At 48.3% G+C, this 15,807-nt stretch overlaps 1 protein-coding gene across 1 annotated transcript; it reads left to right on the forward strand.

The window, feature by feature from the left end:
* Nucleotides 1-728: 728 nt before the first annotated feature.
* On the forward strand, nucleotides 729-2,542 carry Smim2 (small integral membrane protein 2). Its single transcript, XM_051160604.1, has 2 exons — nucleotides 729-953; nucleotides 2,510-2,542. The coding sequence occupies exons 1-2, from the start codon at nucleotides 729-731 to the stop codon at nucleotides 2,540-2,542; spliced, it is 258 nt and encodes an 85-aa protein (XP_051016561.1).
* The last annotated feature ends 13,265 nt before the right edge of the window (nucleotides 2,543-15,807 follow it).

The raw sequence follows: 15,807 nt of genomic DNA on the forward strand, positions 1-15,807 counted from the left end.
TCTGTAAGCCCTTCTTTCAAGCAGAACTCATCGCCAGAGGTGCTGCTGACTGAAGAGAGAGAGAAGGTTTGGGGACAATAACTGTTTGTTTGTTTGTTAAAACAAACAAACAAACAAACAAACAGTGGTTCTCATGCTCTCCTTCTTCCCCACTGTGATAGCCATACCACCTGCACCTGGGCGGGAGGACCCAGCACCTAGTAATCCCTTGCAGATGATGTGAACATCCAGTACTGGACCATTGCCTCTTTGATGAAGGGACTTCATTCACTTTTGCCTCTGGAATGTTAATTGTTTCAAGAGCCTAAAGGTGCTGAAGGGGCCTCATAACAATTGGGAAGTTCTGAATCCCCTTTGCTCTTGGAGCCTGGCTTTAGATTGGCCCTGAATGAAGAGCAAGGCCCTCCAAGGACCACTGTCACACTCTACAGATGAATACTATGCATGGGAGGAGTCAGGGTGTGGGGTCCTGTGCCGAAACTCTGTATTCCTGGACCCCAGCCATGGTGGTTTCATAAGAGAAGAAAGTTAAGCTGTGAGCACGTTGCTAGGCTGTGGCTATTTATTTTTATAAATGAACCCGGGCTTAATTTAGAAAGCTGCTTTTGCTTTTGCTTTCTTCTTCCCAGCATCATCTGGCTGTCTGGCACTGTCAAAGAATCGCATTTCTGACCCAACGAGAGCTTGTGGGGTGGATGGGGGGCAGGAAAGAGGTTGGCAGAAGGCCAATGCCAGCCAGGCTGCCTTACAGGGAGACAGAGACACGTGGCCATGCCACTAGTGTCCCATTCTGTTTCTGTGTGAGCTTCATTTGTGACACCTACATAGTCCTTGCTCGGAATAGCAGGGTACAAAGCAGCTCTGATCTTCACGTCACCTTTGATGAGCTACACACCAGCACACAGAAGAACAGGAGGCCATGCAAAAGAGGGTCCAATCTGGTGCCAGAACAGGTGACACCAACAGGGTCCATTTTTGGGAGGCAGCTATTTTAAGAGGGCCTATTTATGGTGGCTATTTAGATATGCGAGTATTTTGATTTGGGCCCAACATTTAGCTGATAAAAGTCATTGTTAAGATAAATAAATAAAGTGGACATTTTACACTCCACCTATGACCTTCACTGGAGCCTGATGTCCACCACTTGTCAACCTATGTTTGGGGGCTAAGGATATATAGTATATACTCAAGGGACAGGGGAGAAAATGGGCAGTAGAACCTCAAAATCAGAGACTATTAAGGGCCAGGTAATGCTTAAAATGATGTGCACACAAGGAGTAATGTGACTCTCGGAGTCAGAGCATGTTAGGCCCACGGAAGCCAAGCCAAGCTGCAGGTGAGGGAAGAGCTGGCAGAAGAGGCAGGAAGATGATTCCACACGAGGTAGAGAATGCTTCACCTGTTATGAGTTTCCTGCTGCACTGAAACAGCCCGTATTAAAAGCTTTATAAAATTAAGCAAGAAATTAGACCATTTAGGATTCAGAAGAACCGGTTTCGGTTCTTCTACTATGCGTGACTCAGAAAAATCTACACATTTCACTCTAGGGCTTATCAGAGCCTCAGTTTCCCCATAAAAAGAAAAAAACCACCTTCCTGTTTTCCAGCCCTTTGATCTCCTTCCAAGTGACATGACAAGGGATGAGCCAGCAGCTTGTAGACGGCCCCAGGGCACCTGGAGAAAGATGCTTGCGTGAACGGTGGACATTAGAGTGGATGAGTCTTCTGTGACTCAAGGATTGCAAAGTTGAACCAGAGTGGCTGTGCCTGCCCGGTGACTCACTGTGATACAGGGTTGCCTCTGGCTGGAGTAGTGGCGTGCCTGCTTTATGACTTAGCTCTAGCAACTGTGGAGCCAAAGTATCTTTTCACAAGTGCTGTGGATCCAGGAGCTTTCTGGGATTAGATTTGAAGAGCTGAAGAAACCTGGTATTTCAAACTGAGGTCTGGAGTTTTACCATACATGGAACAGTGGCAGCATGGCTGTGGACATTTATTGATGTCCTTTGCCAGGGGGAATACCCTCTTATTACTCTGCTGTATGTCAAACTTGATTCCGAAATCCCCTGGAGGCAGTTTCGGTGTAATTAAAGTGGGGCTAAGAGTATATATACACATATGTATATGTATAGGTATATGTATACACGCATGTATTTTTTTTTGCCCATTTCTGCACTTTCTACACTAGTTATTCATAAGGGGAGAGCTTTTGCCTTGCAAAATGAAGGCCTGTTCAGTTTGGTGAATCCTTCAAGATTCAAGCAAGATTTGAGCGTGCTAGGGCCTCTGCTTCCAGAAGCCCACCCCGGCCCCTGCTGGGTGGGACCATCATCTCGGCCCTAGAATGCTGACAAAGACCCAGCCCAACTTGGGACTTCCACTCATCTCTGGTTTTAAGACCCAAGGTGCCACCTCCCCCAGTACATTTAATCTTTGTTCCTGGCACTGATCCCTTTCTTTGTTGTTTCTGTGTCCTTGCCTTTTGAAGTTCTTCTGGCTTCTTTCCTCAGGCATCCTACTTGGATCCCCCTCCTCCGTGTTGACGCAGAAGAGCCGAGAACAGCCCTGTTCCCGCAGGAGTCTAGCATTTGGCTCAGAGGAGAGAGCGAGTGGGGAGAGGGCAGCGCGCCCCCCCCCCCGTCCCCCCCCCCCCGCTGGTTTTTTATGTTTCTGTGGGGATTTATTCTGAGAATAGTTTGTCATCTCCCTCAAGCCCCCTTCCCCCTTGCCGACAATGTGTTTATGACCAAGGGAGTCACTTTGCCTTTGTTGTATCTAACTAGGTGACTAGAGGAGCTTTTCTTTCCGTATCTGTGCAGATAGGGCTCAGGATCCCCAAGGACCTCACCGGGCCCGGTGAACACCACAATGGCTGCTGTTACCACTGTGGCAAACTTGAATAGCATCTCCCGTGCCTGATTATTTCATAAACCTCGAGCCCTTTCCACATCAGGCAGTTTTCATGCCTCGGGAGCTTTGTCCATCCGTCTGCCTTCCCTAGTCTAGTCACAGGCGAGCATGCCAGGTTTAGCTGGAAGGGAACGGCCAATCTCTTGCATCTCTGAAGATATCAATGACGTACACTAACCACATGGCTGGTCCCCCTTATCATTCCCTACTACCCTTCATGGAAGTCGTGTTGTTCCACTCAGTATGGTGTAGTAAGTCCAGAAACTGTTGCTTGACAGAGAGGAGAGACTGGAGGGGCCAGGACACCCTAGGAAGTGGGAAAGCCTATTCTACAGGGCAAATGGACTTCGTGTGTGGTTCAGGAGTGACCCGGGGGCCCCACACTCAGTTTGACCCAACCTATTGTTAACATAGTTCTAGCGTCTCTTAAAGCAGCGCATCTTCTGTGAACAAATGATGCACCAGAGTAACGCAACGTCTCCCAAATACCGACAAGGACAGTGGGGGAGGGAAAGCGATGCTGTGAGAAGTGACCAGAAAGATTCCTGTCTTAGGTCCTGAAACTAATGCCTGAGGCCACCGCTGGGCAGGAGAAAACGCTGTAAGGAACATCTCCTGTGGCCTTGGACAGCAGGGCTGAAATCACCTTGGGGCTCAAGGGTTTAAGGCTACAGTAGGGGAGTGCAAATGAGAGAAGTGTCTGAATTGTGCACATGTACCTGTACTCACACTCATGCCCAGACATAGGAGTGAGGAGGAGCTGCCACAGCCATGACAGGCGGAGCAAGTCCTCCTGGATTTCATGAGCAGCGGTCACTGACACTTCCGCCTCTAATCAGGTAGCACTCTTTGGCCCGGACCCCTTTAACTCATGATGTGCCCACAGTTAAAGCTGTACCTCCGAGGGATGGCACAGGAGAAATGTATTCAGCTTTCTGATGACCAGCATGCTAAAGATGTGTTTGACTGGATCTTTAAGAGGGTCTCCTGTGGGAGGGAGCCTCGGCTGCTGTCACCTACATGCCCTGCCACTTCTCAGCTTTGCTCTTCCCTGTCTTGCCTTTTCCTCTTCCCCGACCTCCCACCCCACACCCCATCCCACATCCCCCACCCCACACCCTCTACCCCCCACTCCACACCCCACCCCACATCCCCCACCCCACACCCCCCACTCCCACCCTCAGAGTCACGTTTAGAATCAAAACGAAGAGAAAGGCCTAGTTCTGCCATTCCTGAGCCCTTCCTAACGCTATGTAGCCTTTTAGTTCCATCTTGGAGATCTCATTTGCCTTGGGTATATCTCTCCAGGCAGCAGTGAGGGGAGAGCCCTTCAGTCTCCAAGAAAGGCAGAGGCAGAGCTCAGTGGTAGTGTCCCTGTCACTTCTCCTGGATGCCAGCAGCCCACAGCCTGGACTTGTAACAGGCAAGCGCAAGAATGGGAACTTATGTTTCTAGCATTTTGTAGCCTGCCTCCCACAAACCAAAAGGCACCCTTCCCCCTGCTCCCTCCCCCCTCCTCCCTCCCCCCTTCCCCCTTCCTCCCTGTCTTGTTCTTGACATTTTAAACACAGCAAGTATTGAGCTGACTTTGCACTTCCGACACCTCCTTCTTGTGCTTCTTGTCTGAGAATCCCAGTCATATGCTCCACCCAGAGATCACTGGGGGGGCTTGACTCTTCCTGCCTTGACTTTGAGCACTTCTGCCTTTTCCTCCTATGCTCCAATAGTCAGCAGCACTTCACTACTTTTGGGGCAGGGCTGGGCAGGTGGGGATGGGGCACGGGGGAGCTGGGCTAAGGTTTTCCTGCACACAGTGGGAAAAAAAAAATAGTGCTGTCTTTGTCTTTTTTCCCCACCCAGTTCTCTGTGAGACAGTGTGTGAGGAGTTCAGCCTCCACTCTCAGTTCAACTGTGGTATCTGGCCAAAGCTGAATGTCTTTGTTAGTTTTTCCACTTAAAGTATAAAACCCAACAATAACATCTCTCTGCTGGTTCTTTCTCGATTATGGCCCACCACTGAACTGCTGGTTCGGCTCCCTGACTTCATAGAGTCTGGTGAGAAGTGCAACAGTCAACGCTGTAAGAAAAGAAACACAGAGGCTGGGTCAGTCTGCCCACACTGGAGGCTGGGGCTCCAGCCAACCAGGGAGCAGAGGAGAAGCAAAGCTGTCTAGAGCCGGAGTGGCAGATGCTAAGCAGTGCCTAGAACTGTTTGCAGAGAAAAGACAGGAGGGAAAGGAAGGGAGAGGGAGCAATCAGGGTGTGTGTGTGTGTGTGTGTGTGTGTGTGTGTGTGTGTGTGTGTGTGTTGATAAAAAGAAAAGACACACATAGAGGATAATTACACAGAGGAGTGGCCATGGCCACTTCTATATGTCTTTGAGAGGCACCAAAGCCATTTGTCACTCATCCAGTTTGAATTGGAGGCGGCATTGGTGGATGGATGAGCTGGTGGAAATTCCACGTGCAAACTGGTGCTGTGTGTTTGGGGAATGTGTGGGTGATGCCTTGTCTCCGTAGTGCTCCTAACCGAGGGACAGGGGAACAGCCTTTTATCCTGGAAGCGCTTGCCTAGTTTCTACTCTTTGTTCTCTTCTGTTGGCTAGCTCGGGGGGGGGGGGGGCAAAGCCTTCTGTTTCTTTGAGCAGAGCTAGTGGGAGACAACTTTACTGGGTGCACAGGTGCATGGGTGTTCAAAGTCCCACAGAAAGCCCTTAAGCATCACAGTTCTTGTCAAAGAGGGAAGGGGAGTTTGCTTTTATGATGAATTTTAATTTGTTTATGTCACTTTTAAGCCCTGCACTGTTACGGAGAGCCTGGGGGTTGGGAGAGATCATCATTGAATATAAACAGTCAGGGTTACAGCTCCAGAAGAATTTCAGGAGAATGCCAACCAGAGTTGTGTGGGAAGGCTCAGCTACCCTAAGCCCTGGCCCAGGGATAGGCGGGGCCAGAGGCTCAGAGTGCATCCAAGCATTTGCCCCTCAAGGCACCACGCTGGAAATGGGTCTGGTGATTTTTCAGTGTGCACCCTTCCACAGCGAGACGCCAAGAGGGTTGAAAAGGGCTGAACCAGAGAAGATAAAAAGTAATCATGTCCCTGGATCCTGCACCCTGTAGCTCCCTGGGGATGTGCTTGTGGCACCTGTGTGTTTCTCTCACAAAGGTCTGGAGACAGAAAACAGGCACTTGGCACCTAATCAATTATCATCTCGACCATTACTTTTGTGGGCTTCCTCCTGACACTTCTCCATCCGAATTGCCGACAATAATTGTCGTCCAATTGGACAGGCACCTTGCTTAGGGAACTACAGCAGCAAAGAAAAGCTGTCACCTGTTGTTTGTTCCCAGTGCTGATTTGAGCTGAATTGTGCCTCAGTTGCACCCCTTGCAGGCCCATCCAAACTTCATCCCATTCCCTCAGTGAAGCCTGGGGATGGGGGGACCACAGAATGTTCTTTGCTTTTCTCTGGCTCCAACAGCTGCCTCTGGCTTTGAGATGATCTAATCAGCCTTTTCCTAAACAGAGCCTTGCAGCAGTGGGGTCCGCAAATATCCAACAGCACTGGTTAGCAGTGCATGGAGAAAGAGTACGGGAAGGAGCGAGTGGATCCAAGACTCTGCCACTAGACAGGTGGGTTTCCCTGGAGTTAAAAAGCAGCCTTGGACCCCAGATGTCATTGTCACCCTCTCAAAGCACAGACTTGAATGGTGGATAAGTATCCTAATCATTAGCATGATTACACAGGACTCACTGTACACGCACTGCTTGGTACTAGATGCTATGCCATCTTTGAGCAGCTTAACTCGTGCAACGCGAGGATGAGCAGCAATTTTGAGCACCAGGCACAGTGCGTGCTTGGAGATATGGGGTACTGGTGCAGGGAAGGTACAGCCCTGGGGGGCTCATTTTTCAGATGGTATCAAATGAGGGAATAGTTAGCACAATGTTTCGGTGTGAGCTGGAGGTCAGGCTTAGAGGTACAGTACCAAACCAATCACATGGATTTTAAATTGTATTGTTTGTATTGATCTATTTATTATTCTTCCTATAGGGCAGTGTGTGAATGTGCGTGTGTGTGCGTGTGCATGTATGTGTGTGTGTGTGTGTGTGTGTGTGTGTGTGTGTGTGTGAGTGAGAGAGAGAGAGAGAGAGAGAGAGAGAGAGAGAGAGAGAGAGAGAGAGAGAGAGAGAGCACCACTGTGCATGGTTGTATTTAGTTCACACTCTGATGGTGAGAATTCAAGTGCTAGCATACAAGGTTATGAACATACATTGGTCTCTGGAAAACAGAGAATCCTGGAAGTCATCAGAAGAGTCAGGCAAAGAAACTCTAGGCAGCCCCAGCATGGCAAACATGGCTCTGTTGGCCTTGCCCTTCCTCCCTATTCCCTCTGCCTCTCTAAAGACCATTAGCTTACATTCTGGAAGCTAGCCACCAAGGGCTATTCCTTTATTTGCCCATGTCCTCCTCCTGAGGATCACTACCAAGGTCCAGCTATCAAAGTATAGAAGTCCAGCAATCAAAAGCCCCCTTTGGCTCACCTAATCAACATACCCAATTAAAATTGAACACCTTATCCTCTTTTCCTTTTATAAACCATCATTTGCCTATATTTCCTCTCTATCCTTTATCCCCTTCCCAGGACCAATACCCCTGTTCCCCTCCCCTTTGACTCTTCCCCTTTCTCCCTCAATCTCTGTCTCCTGTCTTTGTCTCTTATTCCCTGCTCTTTGTCCCTCTGGGCAAATACATCTCTGTGCTGAGAACTTGGCCTTGGTGTCCTGAGCAGATCCTGATGATCCTTCTATAAGGCACTCAGCCTGAGGAGGTGGGAGCAGGCCTGGGCTCTGTCCGGAAGGGTTGGTGAGATTTGGAAAATTTGTTGACTGCGTTTTCAGGCCTGACACTGGAAACACAAGTGTAAAATGGTTCTATCTGATGAAAACAAAAAACAAAACACAAAAAACAAACCAAATAAACAACAACAACAACAACAAAACGTGCAGAGGGAGACATAGGGAAGGGCTGTGACTAGAGAGAGGTGGGGCTAGTACTGAGAGGTTCCAAGTGCCCTATAAAGGACTTAGGATTTTAAATCACAGGGCTGAGGTGAGCAGAGGGTGTGAAGAGTCACCAGGGGAGCGTTAGAAGAGATGGAAAAGATTCCAAAGGCTTCTTCCATGTTCCTGTTCTCTCTCTCTCTCTCTCTCTCTCTCTCTCTCTCTCTCTCTCTCTCTCTCTCTCTCTCTCTCTCTCTCTCCCTCCCTCCCTGGTGAGTTTCAGGTTCCACTGGGAGATTTAATGCGCGAGACTCTTATTCTGAAAGCCTTTTTGTGTGTGTTTCTGGTCTCTTGGATTCTGAGCTTCCTCCTATCTGAGATGTCAGGCTGCACAGTCTCTGTGCCATTGGTTGGGGATGAGGGTCCGGAGGTTGACTCCAGTTGGAAGTTTTGCATTTCAGGCTGGAGACAGCCGGAAGCTTCCTCTTCGGTGGTCCATTTTCTAGTTGCTAGATTCTCACTGGAAGCTGGAATGGTTTGGTGGAGGTCATAACTTTCTCCCCACATTCTCCATCCAAGACTTTCAAACCCCAGGGGTTGAGGGCTAGCCTACTCATGAACTCATCTGTTAGATCCCTGCTGTCTGCACATCTCATAACTATTCCAAGTTGTGTTCAAGAAAGGCCAGACTCCGAGAGCCAGCAAACGCCCTTCTCAGTCCCTCCTACTCACAGCAATTCTCGCTCCGGGAACAGCCTGCCTACACGCTACTCTAAGAATGAGTATTTCTTCAACCACCTGCAAGGCCTGACATGCATCAGTCATCTGGACTCCCAGCAACCTACAGAAGGACACAAACAATACAAGGTTTGGCCTCTGGAATGTTTTCCAGCTAATACGTCTCTGGCCACAACGCGGAGGAAGCAGCCTCTCCCTTGGAGATGGTAAATGTGTTTGCTAAAACCAGGCAAGCCTACAGTTCTCTAAGAATGTTTCTCATTTCTCAAAGATGACATATTCTGGATAAAAAAAAGAAAACATAAAAAGATCAATGACGTTCCCTCTGCAGATGGATTCTCTGAGATGCCGAACTATATAGCCTCTTGCACCCTTAGGTGTGGATATGAGGCAGCAGTCATCACACTGGCTACTAGAGAGTCATAGGGAGCAAGACTTGGCCTCTGTGCAGGTTGCTTTTCTTCAGTTTGACACAAACTGAGTCATCTAGGGAGAGGGAACCCCAACTGAGGAACTGTCTCCATCACACTGGCCTGTGGGCATGTCTTTGTGGCATTTTCTCTTCCTCCCTCCCTCCCTTCCTCCCTTCCTTCCTCCCTCCCTCCCTCTCTCCCTCCCTTCTTTCTTTCCTTCCTTCCCTTCTCTTCCCCCTCCTCTTCCTCCTCCTCCTCCTTCTTTTAAATCAAGAAGCCATCTCACCATGTAACCCTCACTGGTCTGGAACTCACTATGTAGAGTAGGCTAGCCTTAAACTCAGAGAGATGGGCCTGCCTCTGTCTCTCTTCTGAGTGCTGGGATGAAAGGTGTACACCACCATGCTTGGCTCATTTTCTTAATTGCTAATTCATGTAGAAGGGTCCAGCCTACTGTGGGTGGTGTCAGCCCTAGGCATGTGGATCTTGGCTGGATTTAAAAAAAAAAAAAAAAAAAGCAGCTGAGCAAGTCAAGGAAACCAAGGCAGTAAACAGTGTTCTGCATGTCACTGCTGCAGTTTCCACCCTGGGGGTCCTGCCTTGCGTTCCTGCCATGACTTTTCTGGATGAGGAATTCTAATCTCAAAGGTGAGACAAACCCTTTCCTCCTCAAGTTGTTTCATCACAGCAACAGAAGGCAAAGCAGCGCAGCCTCTGACCTTATAACGCTTACGCTCTAACAGCAGGTTCATAAGGCCAGATCAGTTCCCGGAGAAGCCAGAATTTGGGATTACTGTCCCTTCCGCCCATACACAGATCAAAAAGGAGAACAAAACAGAGCTTAAGTGGATATAAAGTTACATACTTCCTGATTGCAAACTTCTGGCTGACTTTGTTGAGGAGATGAACGTTTCTCTTATTTCAGCTGGTGCTGTAAGTACCTGCTTCACCTGCCTGCTTGCCTGTCTAGGTAGGTCTAAGGATATTCAAGATAGCTCAAGAAGAAAAGTTTACAGTGTGTCCCTTTGTCACTCAGGGTCTCCCAGGTACACAGAATCAAGAGGTGACAGACATATCTATAGATATGTTTGTCTGTATCTATATCAATATATGTGTGTAAGTATATATATATGTATATACACACATATATACTTATGTATATATGAACCAAGAGATAGACATGTCTATCTATATCTATATATTGATATCTTTACATATGTGTGCATATATATCTTAAGATATATCTATTTCTGTATCTTAAGAAAGATGAGAGGTTTATTTCAAGAACTAGCTTGACTGGCTGTGGGGGTGGCTAGCAATTCTGAGATCAGGCAGGCAGGACAAAGTCTGAGGTAGAGCTGGAGGCACACGGTGGGGTAGATGCTTTCCTTCCCTGTGGAAACCTCAGTGTAGTGCCTGCAGCTTTTGTTTCTCTGAGGGACTGAGGTCCATACAGGTTATTGAGGATGATCTTGCTCCAAGTCAAATGGTAAAAGATATCTCCGAAGTGAAACCTAGGCGAGTGTTTGGTAGAATAAGCAGCCACAGCTTGCTTAGCCAAACTGACACACAAACCTGACGGAGGCAAAGCTCTGAGCCTGGAGGGCACACAGTCTGGATAGTCCACACTCTCCAACTCACTAGATGTTGTAGTTGCCAGGCCCAAAGCATTTTTAGTTTACATTTCATTTAGTGTACATGTGTGCACACGAGTGTGTATGCACCTGTACATGCCACCGTGTATGTGTGGAGGTCATAGGATGACCTGCAGGCACACGTTCTCTCCTTTTGCCATGTTAATCTTGAAGGGCAAGCAACGCAAGCGCCTCTCCCACTGAGCCATCTATCTCACTGGCCCCTACCCAGAGCCTTTTCCAGTTCACGCACCCATCCCTTAGCTCTTGTGGCTGAGTTGCCTACTTTCTCAGAGATTGCCACCACTGCAATTAGCATTATGTTCCCTAGAAAGTGATGGCTCCTGCCTCAGGTGATAGCTCATAGTTACTGACCCACCCACATGCGGGGACAAAGGACCAGCATTCTGCCCTTAATCTGAGACCATTGCTACAGCTCCTGGTGCTGGGCTGCAGCTATCTCCAACTGGGCTCCTGCCTGGCTTCCCTACATTGCTTTTTCCTGGGAATGTGCCCTCTTAAAATCACTTGAGTAAGAGTGATTGTCTCAGGTTCTGCCTCTGACAGAGCCTGACTTGGGCACAATGGCTTGGAGAGAGCTCCTCTTCTTTGCCTGAGCAAATAATGAGTCCTTTTGTGGGCTATGGTTGTGCTGCTTTGACACTGAGCATATCTGTCACATGCCATCTCCAACTCCAGAAGGAAAATCGTTTCAGATCTGTAGCTGTTACTGCACACCTGGCTCATCCAAAGCAAACCCCTTCCGTGTTGTCTAATTCTTCCTGGCCAGGTCCATTCAACCTGGCTGGCCTATTCTCAACCAAATCATCACACTTTCAACAGGCGAGGCTTGAATGCCATGAAACCATTCTCTCGTTCATTCATCCTGCAATTATAGATCACTGAACTTATAGCCTATGCTGGGCACACAGGATATGGTTACACACAGGCAAGACACGGGACCTACCCTTCAGAAACAGTCTAGAGGGCAAAAGGACCAAGAACATAGGCAACTGAAGTGGAGTCTGTGATCTATGCTGTAACACGATGCTATGAGAACTTGGAGAAAAGGGCCCCTGAATCATAATAGAGGTCAAGAGGACTGGTTCCTCACTGTGGCTGACCTAAACCAGGAATAAATAGAATAGACATCCCCCCCCCCCCAGCACCCAATAGAATAGAGCCGTTGATTCAACCAACCAAGGATTACAATGCACAAAGGTGTGTAGGTTTAAGCACAAAGGATCGTTGCTTAGTGATGGGGGAAGAAAGAGAGAGGAAGACAAAGGATGATGCTGTGCTGTAGCTTTTCTCCCACTCACAAGCTTGCTTTCTGGGGCCCAAAGAAGGAACAGCTGAATTCAGTGGGGTTGGGCTTGAGGCTGGCTAGCTGAGCGGCGATCAAAATGGCAATTCTCCCCCTACCACCCTTTCACACAAATGCATGGCTGACAGCTCACAAACCCTGCCAGGATGCATCAGGCTCCCTGCACAGTTGTTGCTTATCCCTCCAGGGCCATGCATCAATCCACTCCTGAAAGGCATGCAGAGGTTATATCTAAGCGTGGCTAGTTTAGGGATGCTCATTGTTCTATGATGCTATTAGTGTAGTTGGTGCTAATGGGGAAATAATTGCCACCCGGTGGCTCTCTGAGCCTTTTCATTGCCCCCTTGTGGTTATGGGCTTACTTGACTATGGATCATAATGATTTAATACAGGAGGGCTATTATGACTTTGGCTGCACAGTGAGGAGGGGTTGGTAAGAAGGAGGTGATTGAGAAAGGCTGCGGCCTCAGGTATCCTTAATTTATTTTTTCTGTAGTAAAGGGAGTGCCTCAGGTAAAAGACGGTGTGGTATAGCGGCTTGGTGATGCAAGGAACCTTGGTCTTAGATCTCAGTCAGTTCTGTTGGCGATTACAATGCAAGCTATAAATGATAAAGGCGAGTTCATGCTTTCCGGTACCACCTGCTTCCTTGAATTTGAATCCCCGGGGCCTGTCCTGATTTCTCCATCCCACTTACTCTCCTGGGCCCTGCCTCCATCACTCTCATTAGTTGCATCTCTGGCATCTTTTGTGTTGCCTCCTCTCTGGCTCTGACCATGTTCTGGCCATGTGTCTCACTATGGACCACTGGACTGAATCACGGCTTTGCCATCTTCCACTACCCTTGTCTCAGAGCAGTCTGAGCCATCGATCATGTGGGTTCCTGATTCAAACTCCTCCACACTGGTAGCACATGACGAATACTCAGAATTCCTAAGGCATGGGACACTTACACACTTGGCCACACGGTTGGAAGGGTTTCAGTCGTGTATCTCTTTCCATAGTCAGGCTGGTACTGATCTCTTCCGGTGTGACGTTCTAAATGTTACGCCAAAACCTCATCCCACGGACTAATGGGGCAAAAGAGAAAGGACCTGTTAAAGGCGGAGTTCATGTCCACTTTAGCTGCTGCCCAAGTCAGCTTAGTTTCACATCTACTGGGTACCCAGTCTGTCCTAGCTGCTGTCTTCTGTGCAGTATTGGCTACACCAATATAACAAAAACATTGTATAGTTTCTGACTTCAAGATCCTCAAAAGGCTTTGTTCAAATTCCTTCGTTTCTGCATCCTGAGCGAGCGTAGGATCACAGTAGAAAGAACTTGATTTTCAGTCCATCTCATTCTATCTGGAGCTTTCCTTCCTGCCCTCACCTACCTTTCAGCTAATTATTAATTACCGTTCCAGCATCAAACCTTTCATGGACTGAGACTGTATGTGCCCTTTGTCACCCCTCCACCCCACAGCCCTACCGTAGTGCCTTCTTTGCATCTCTTTTCCGTTCTGCAGAGGCCCTCCCCACAGCTTGCCCACAGTCCCATCTCTTTCACCCTTAAACCGTGATGCAGGGAGCATGGTGTCATCCTGCCTCTACCTCTAGCACAAGTGCAGAGGTGTGAGAGATGGTCTTTTGTGGTTATTTCAGTGAATGAGTAACTAAGTTACAGTTTTTAACTAGGGACCATGTAAGACTTTTTGGTTGACTGATTCTTTTAAAAAACCTACCTGAGGCAGGCTCTCACTCATGTAGCCAAGGCCGGTTTTGAACTTGTGATCCTCCTGCCTTTGCTGCAATCCCTGTTTGGAGATGTGTATCTCCATGCCCAGTCTTCACTTGTTTGTGTGGGTTTTGCTCTACGACCCATGCCTCATGTCTCCAACCCTTTGTCTCTTTTGAATGTCCCTTTCTACAGCCAGAGATGCTCCATCTCCAAGGAAAACAGTGTTCCTGACTTGGAGCCTCTTGCCTTTTCTGTCTAGGTCTGCTCTTCTATCCATTACTTGTTTTCTATAGGACAGCCCCAGGTACCCCTCTAAAATGGAGACTGTATTTCCTCTGGTCACTAATCTCAGGATGTCGACTGAGCAGTTGGGGGGGTCTGTCCTTCCAGTGCCAGCTTTACTTGTCTAATGTTTCTCTTTGCTCCCTCTTACCTCCAGAGACACAGAAAGACCTGCTGGGTTCAGAGCAGCAGAGTAGACAGGGACCCAGGGCTGTCTCTCACAGACCTTCCTTTTGCTACTGCCATTTAAATGCTATAAAACTCAATCTCCACTCAGCTCTATCCTCGCATTTCAGATTTCTCAAGGCTATCTGGAAAGGCAAAAATAAATAAAATAAAATAAAATAAAAAATAAAAAAGGGCAGAGGGAGGGATGAAGCCTAAGGAACTATCTTTCCCCCCCCTCAGACAACTGTGAGAACTGTTTACTGCATGTAGAAGTTGTGTGTCAGGGCACTACAGATTTTGAGACATGCTACCTTAGCAGGTGTTCTTCCATGGCACCTGGGGAAAAGTGCAATCAGCTTTCCACGGTATCTATCTATCTATCATTCCTCTTCTTCTTTGTGGGAAGGAAATGAACTTTCAGTTAAAGTCCGTGGTCTTCTCCAGTAGACCAGCTGGCTGCCTCCTCTCCCTGACTCTTGTTCTGTGACACCTGTCGACTCAGGGGCACGAGGTCTGCAGTCCCTGCCCTCTCATGACTGTGAGGTAATTGGATATTATCACTTTCTCAGAGTGGCTTTACAGGCATCACCAGGGGGGAGGGTGAGCCATGTGCCTCCTGGGAGCTGTCTGTGTGGTGAAGTAAGATGACCACCACATTCCATTCCAGGCCCATCAGTCAGTCACTCTTCCAAAGTGGACAGCTTCATAGAGCCTCTGAGGGAGTTAACGGTCTCAGGCACACAGCTCCAACAGAATTCCACACATAGCGCCCATGACCCGTGTTTCCAGTAATCTGTCTGGGTATGTGGTATGTCTACAACTTAGGACTTCACTTCCTGCTTCTGTTTTCATTGCTGGCCCCCTTTGAAACTTTAAAAAAAAAAAAAAAAAAAAAAAAGGGCGGGCGGGGAGCATAGGCATCTTGCAGGTGATGGTACAAACATCATTACCAAAGATGTCTCTTGTGCACAAGGCATCCTTTTGCTATAGTGGAACGCATGGTTTGATGTGTCCCACTTTCTTAGCTAGATTGCCCGGTACTACGTCTCCTCTCACACATCTTTTTAAAACCTGTTTAAATCTTAGGTTTGTTGTTTAACCCTTCTGTGCTGCAGTCTACTGATCTATGAAGTGGGGGTGACAGATTAGGATGTACCACACAGGTGACTGTGAAGGCTCAATGGCTGTGCTTCACTTAGGATAGTTTCCATGAAATTATAGACACTGCTATTTATAGGTTGCCATGGAGACAGATGTTTGTTATTGCCATGGCAATCCCCTGCATAGTGTCTTTCCTGTGTGAGAACTCACCAAAGTCCTTGAGTATGCCTTCGGGCTCCCCTTTGAGAACCACTAGTTTGACAGAGTCTCACATCAGAAGTCGAAAGACCCCGGGGAGCCTGCAGTTGTGCACAGAGACTCCGTTTGAGAAAGAATCAACAACTGAGTGCGGCAGATGGTCCAGTGGCAGGGAAGGGCAGCTCCTGCAGGAGCTCCTGGGAGCTGGTGGTTGACGGAGTGGCAAGCGCATTGGCCAATATGGCGGGGGTGGGGGGTGGGGCGGACTGTGGCGGGGACACTGGACCTGGAAGCAATGAAAGGTTTGCCTGCAA

This window comes from Acomys russatus, chromosome 18 (genome assembly GCF_903995435.1).
Source record: "Acomys russatus chromosome 18, mAcoRus1.1, whole genome shotgun sequence".
Taxonomy (NCBI): Eukaryota; Metazoa; Chordata; class Mammalia; order Rodentia; family Muridae; genus Acomys; species Acomys russatus.

Excerpts from the sequence above, each read along its gene's own strand:
- Smim2 (XM_051160604.1), top strand. The coding sequence starts at position 729 with ATGCCAGCCAGGCTGCCTTACAGGGAGACAGAGACACGTGGCCATGCC. Across the intron at positions 954-2,509 it reads CCAATCTGGTGCCAGAACAG|GCATCCTACTTGGATCCCCC; the intron begins GTGACACCAACA and ends TTCTTTCCTCAG.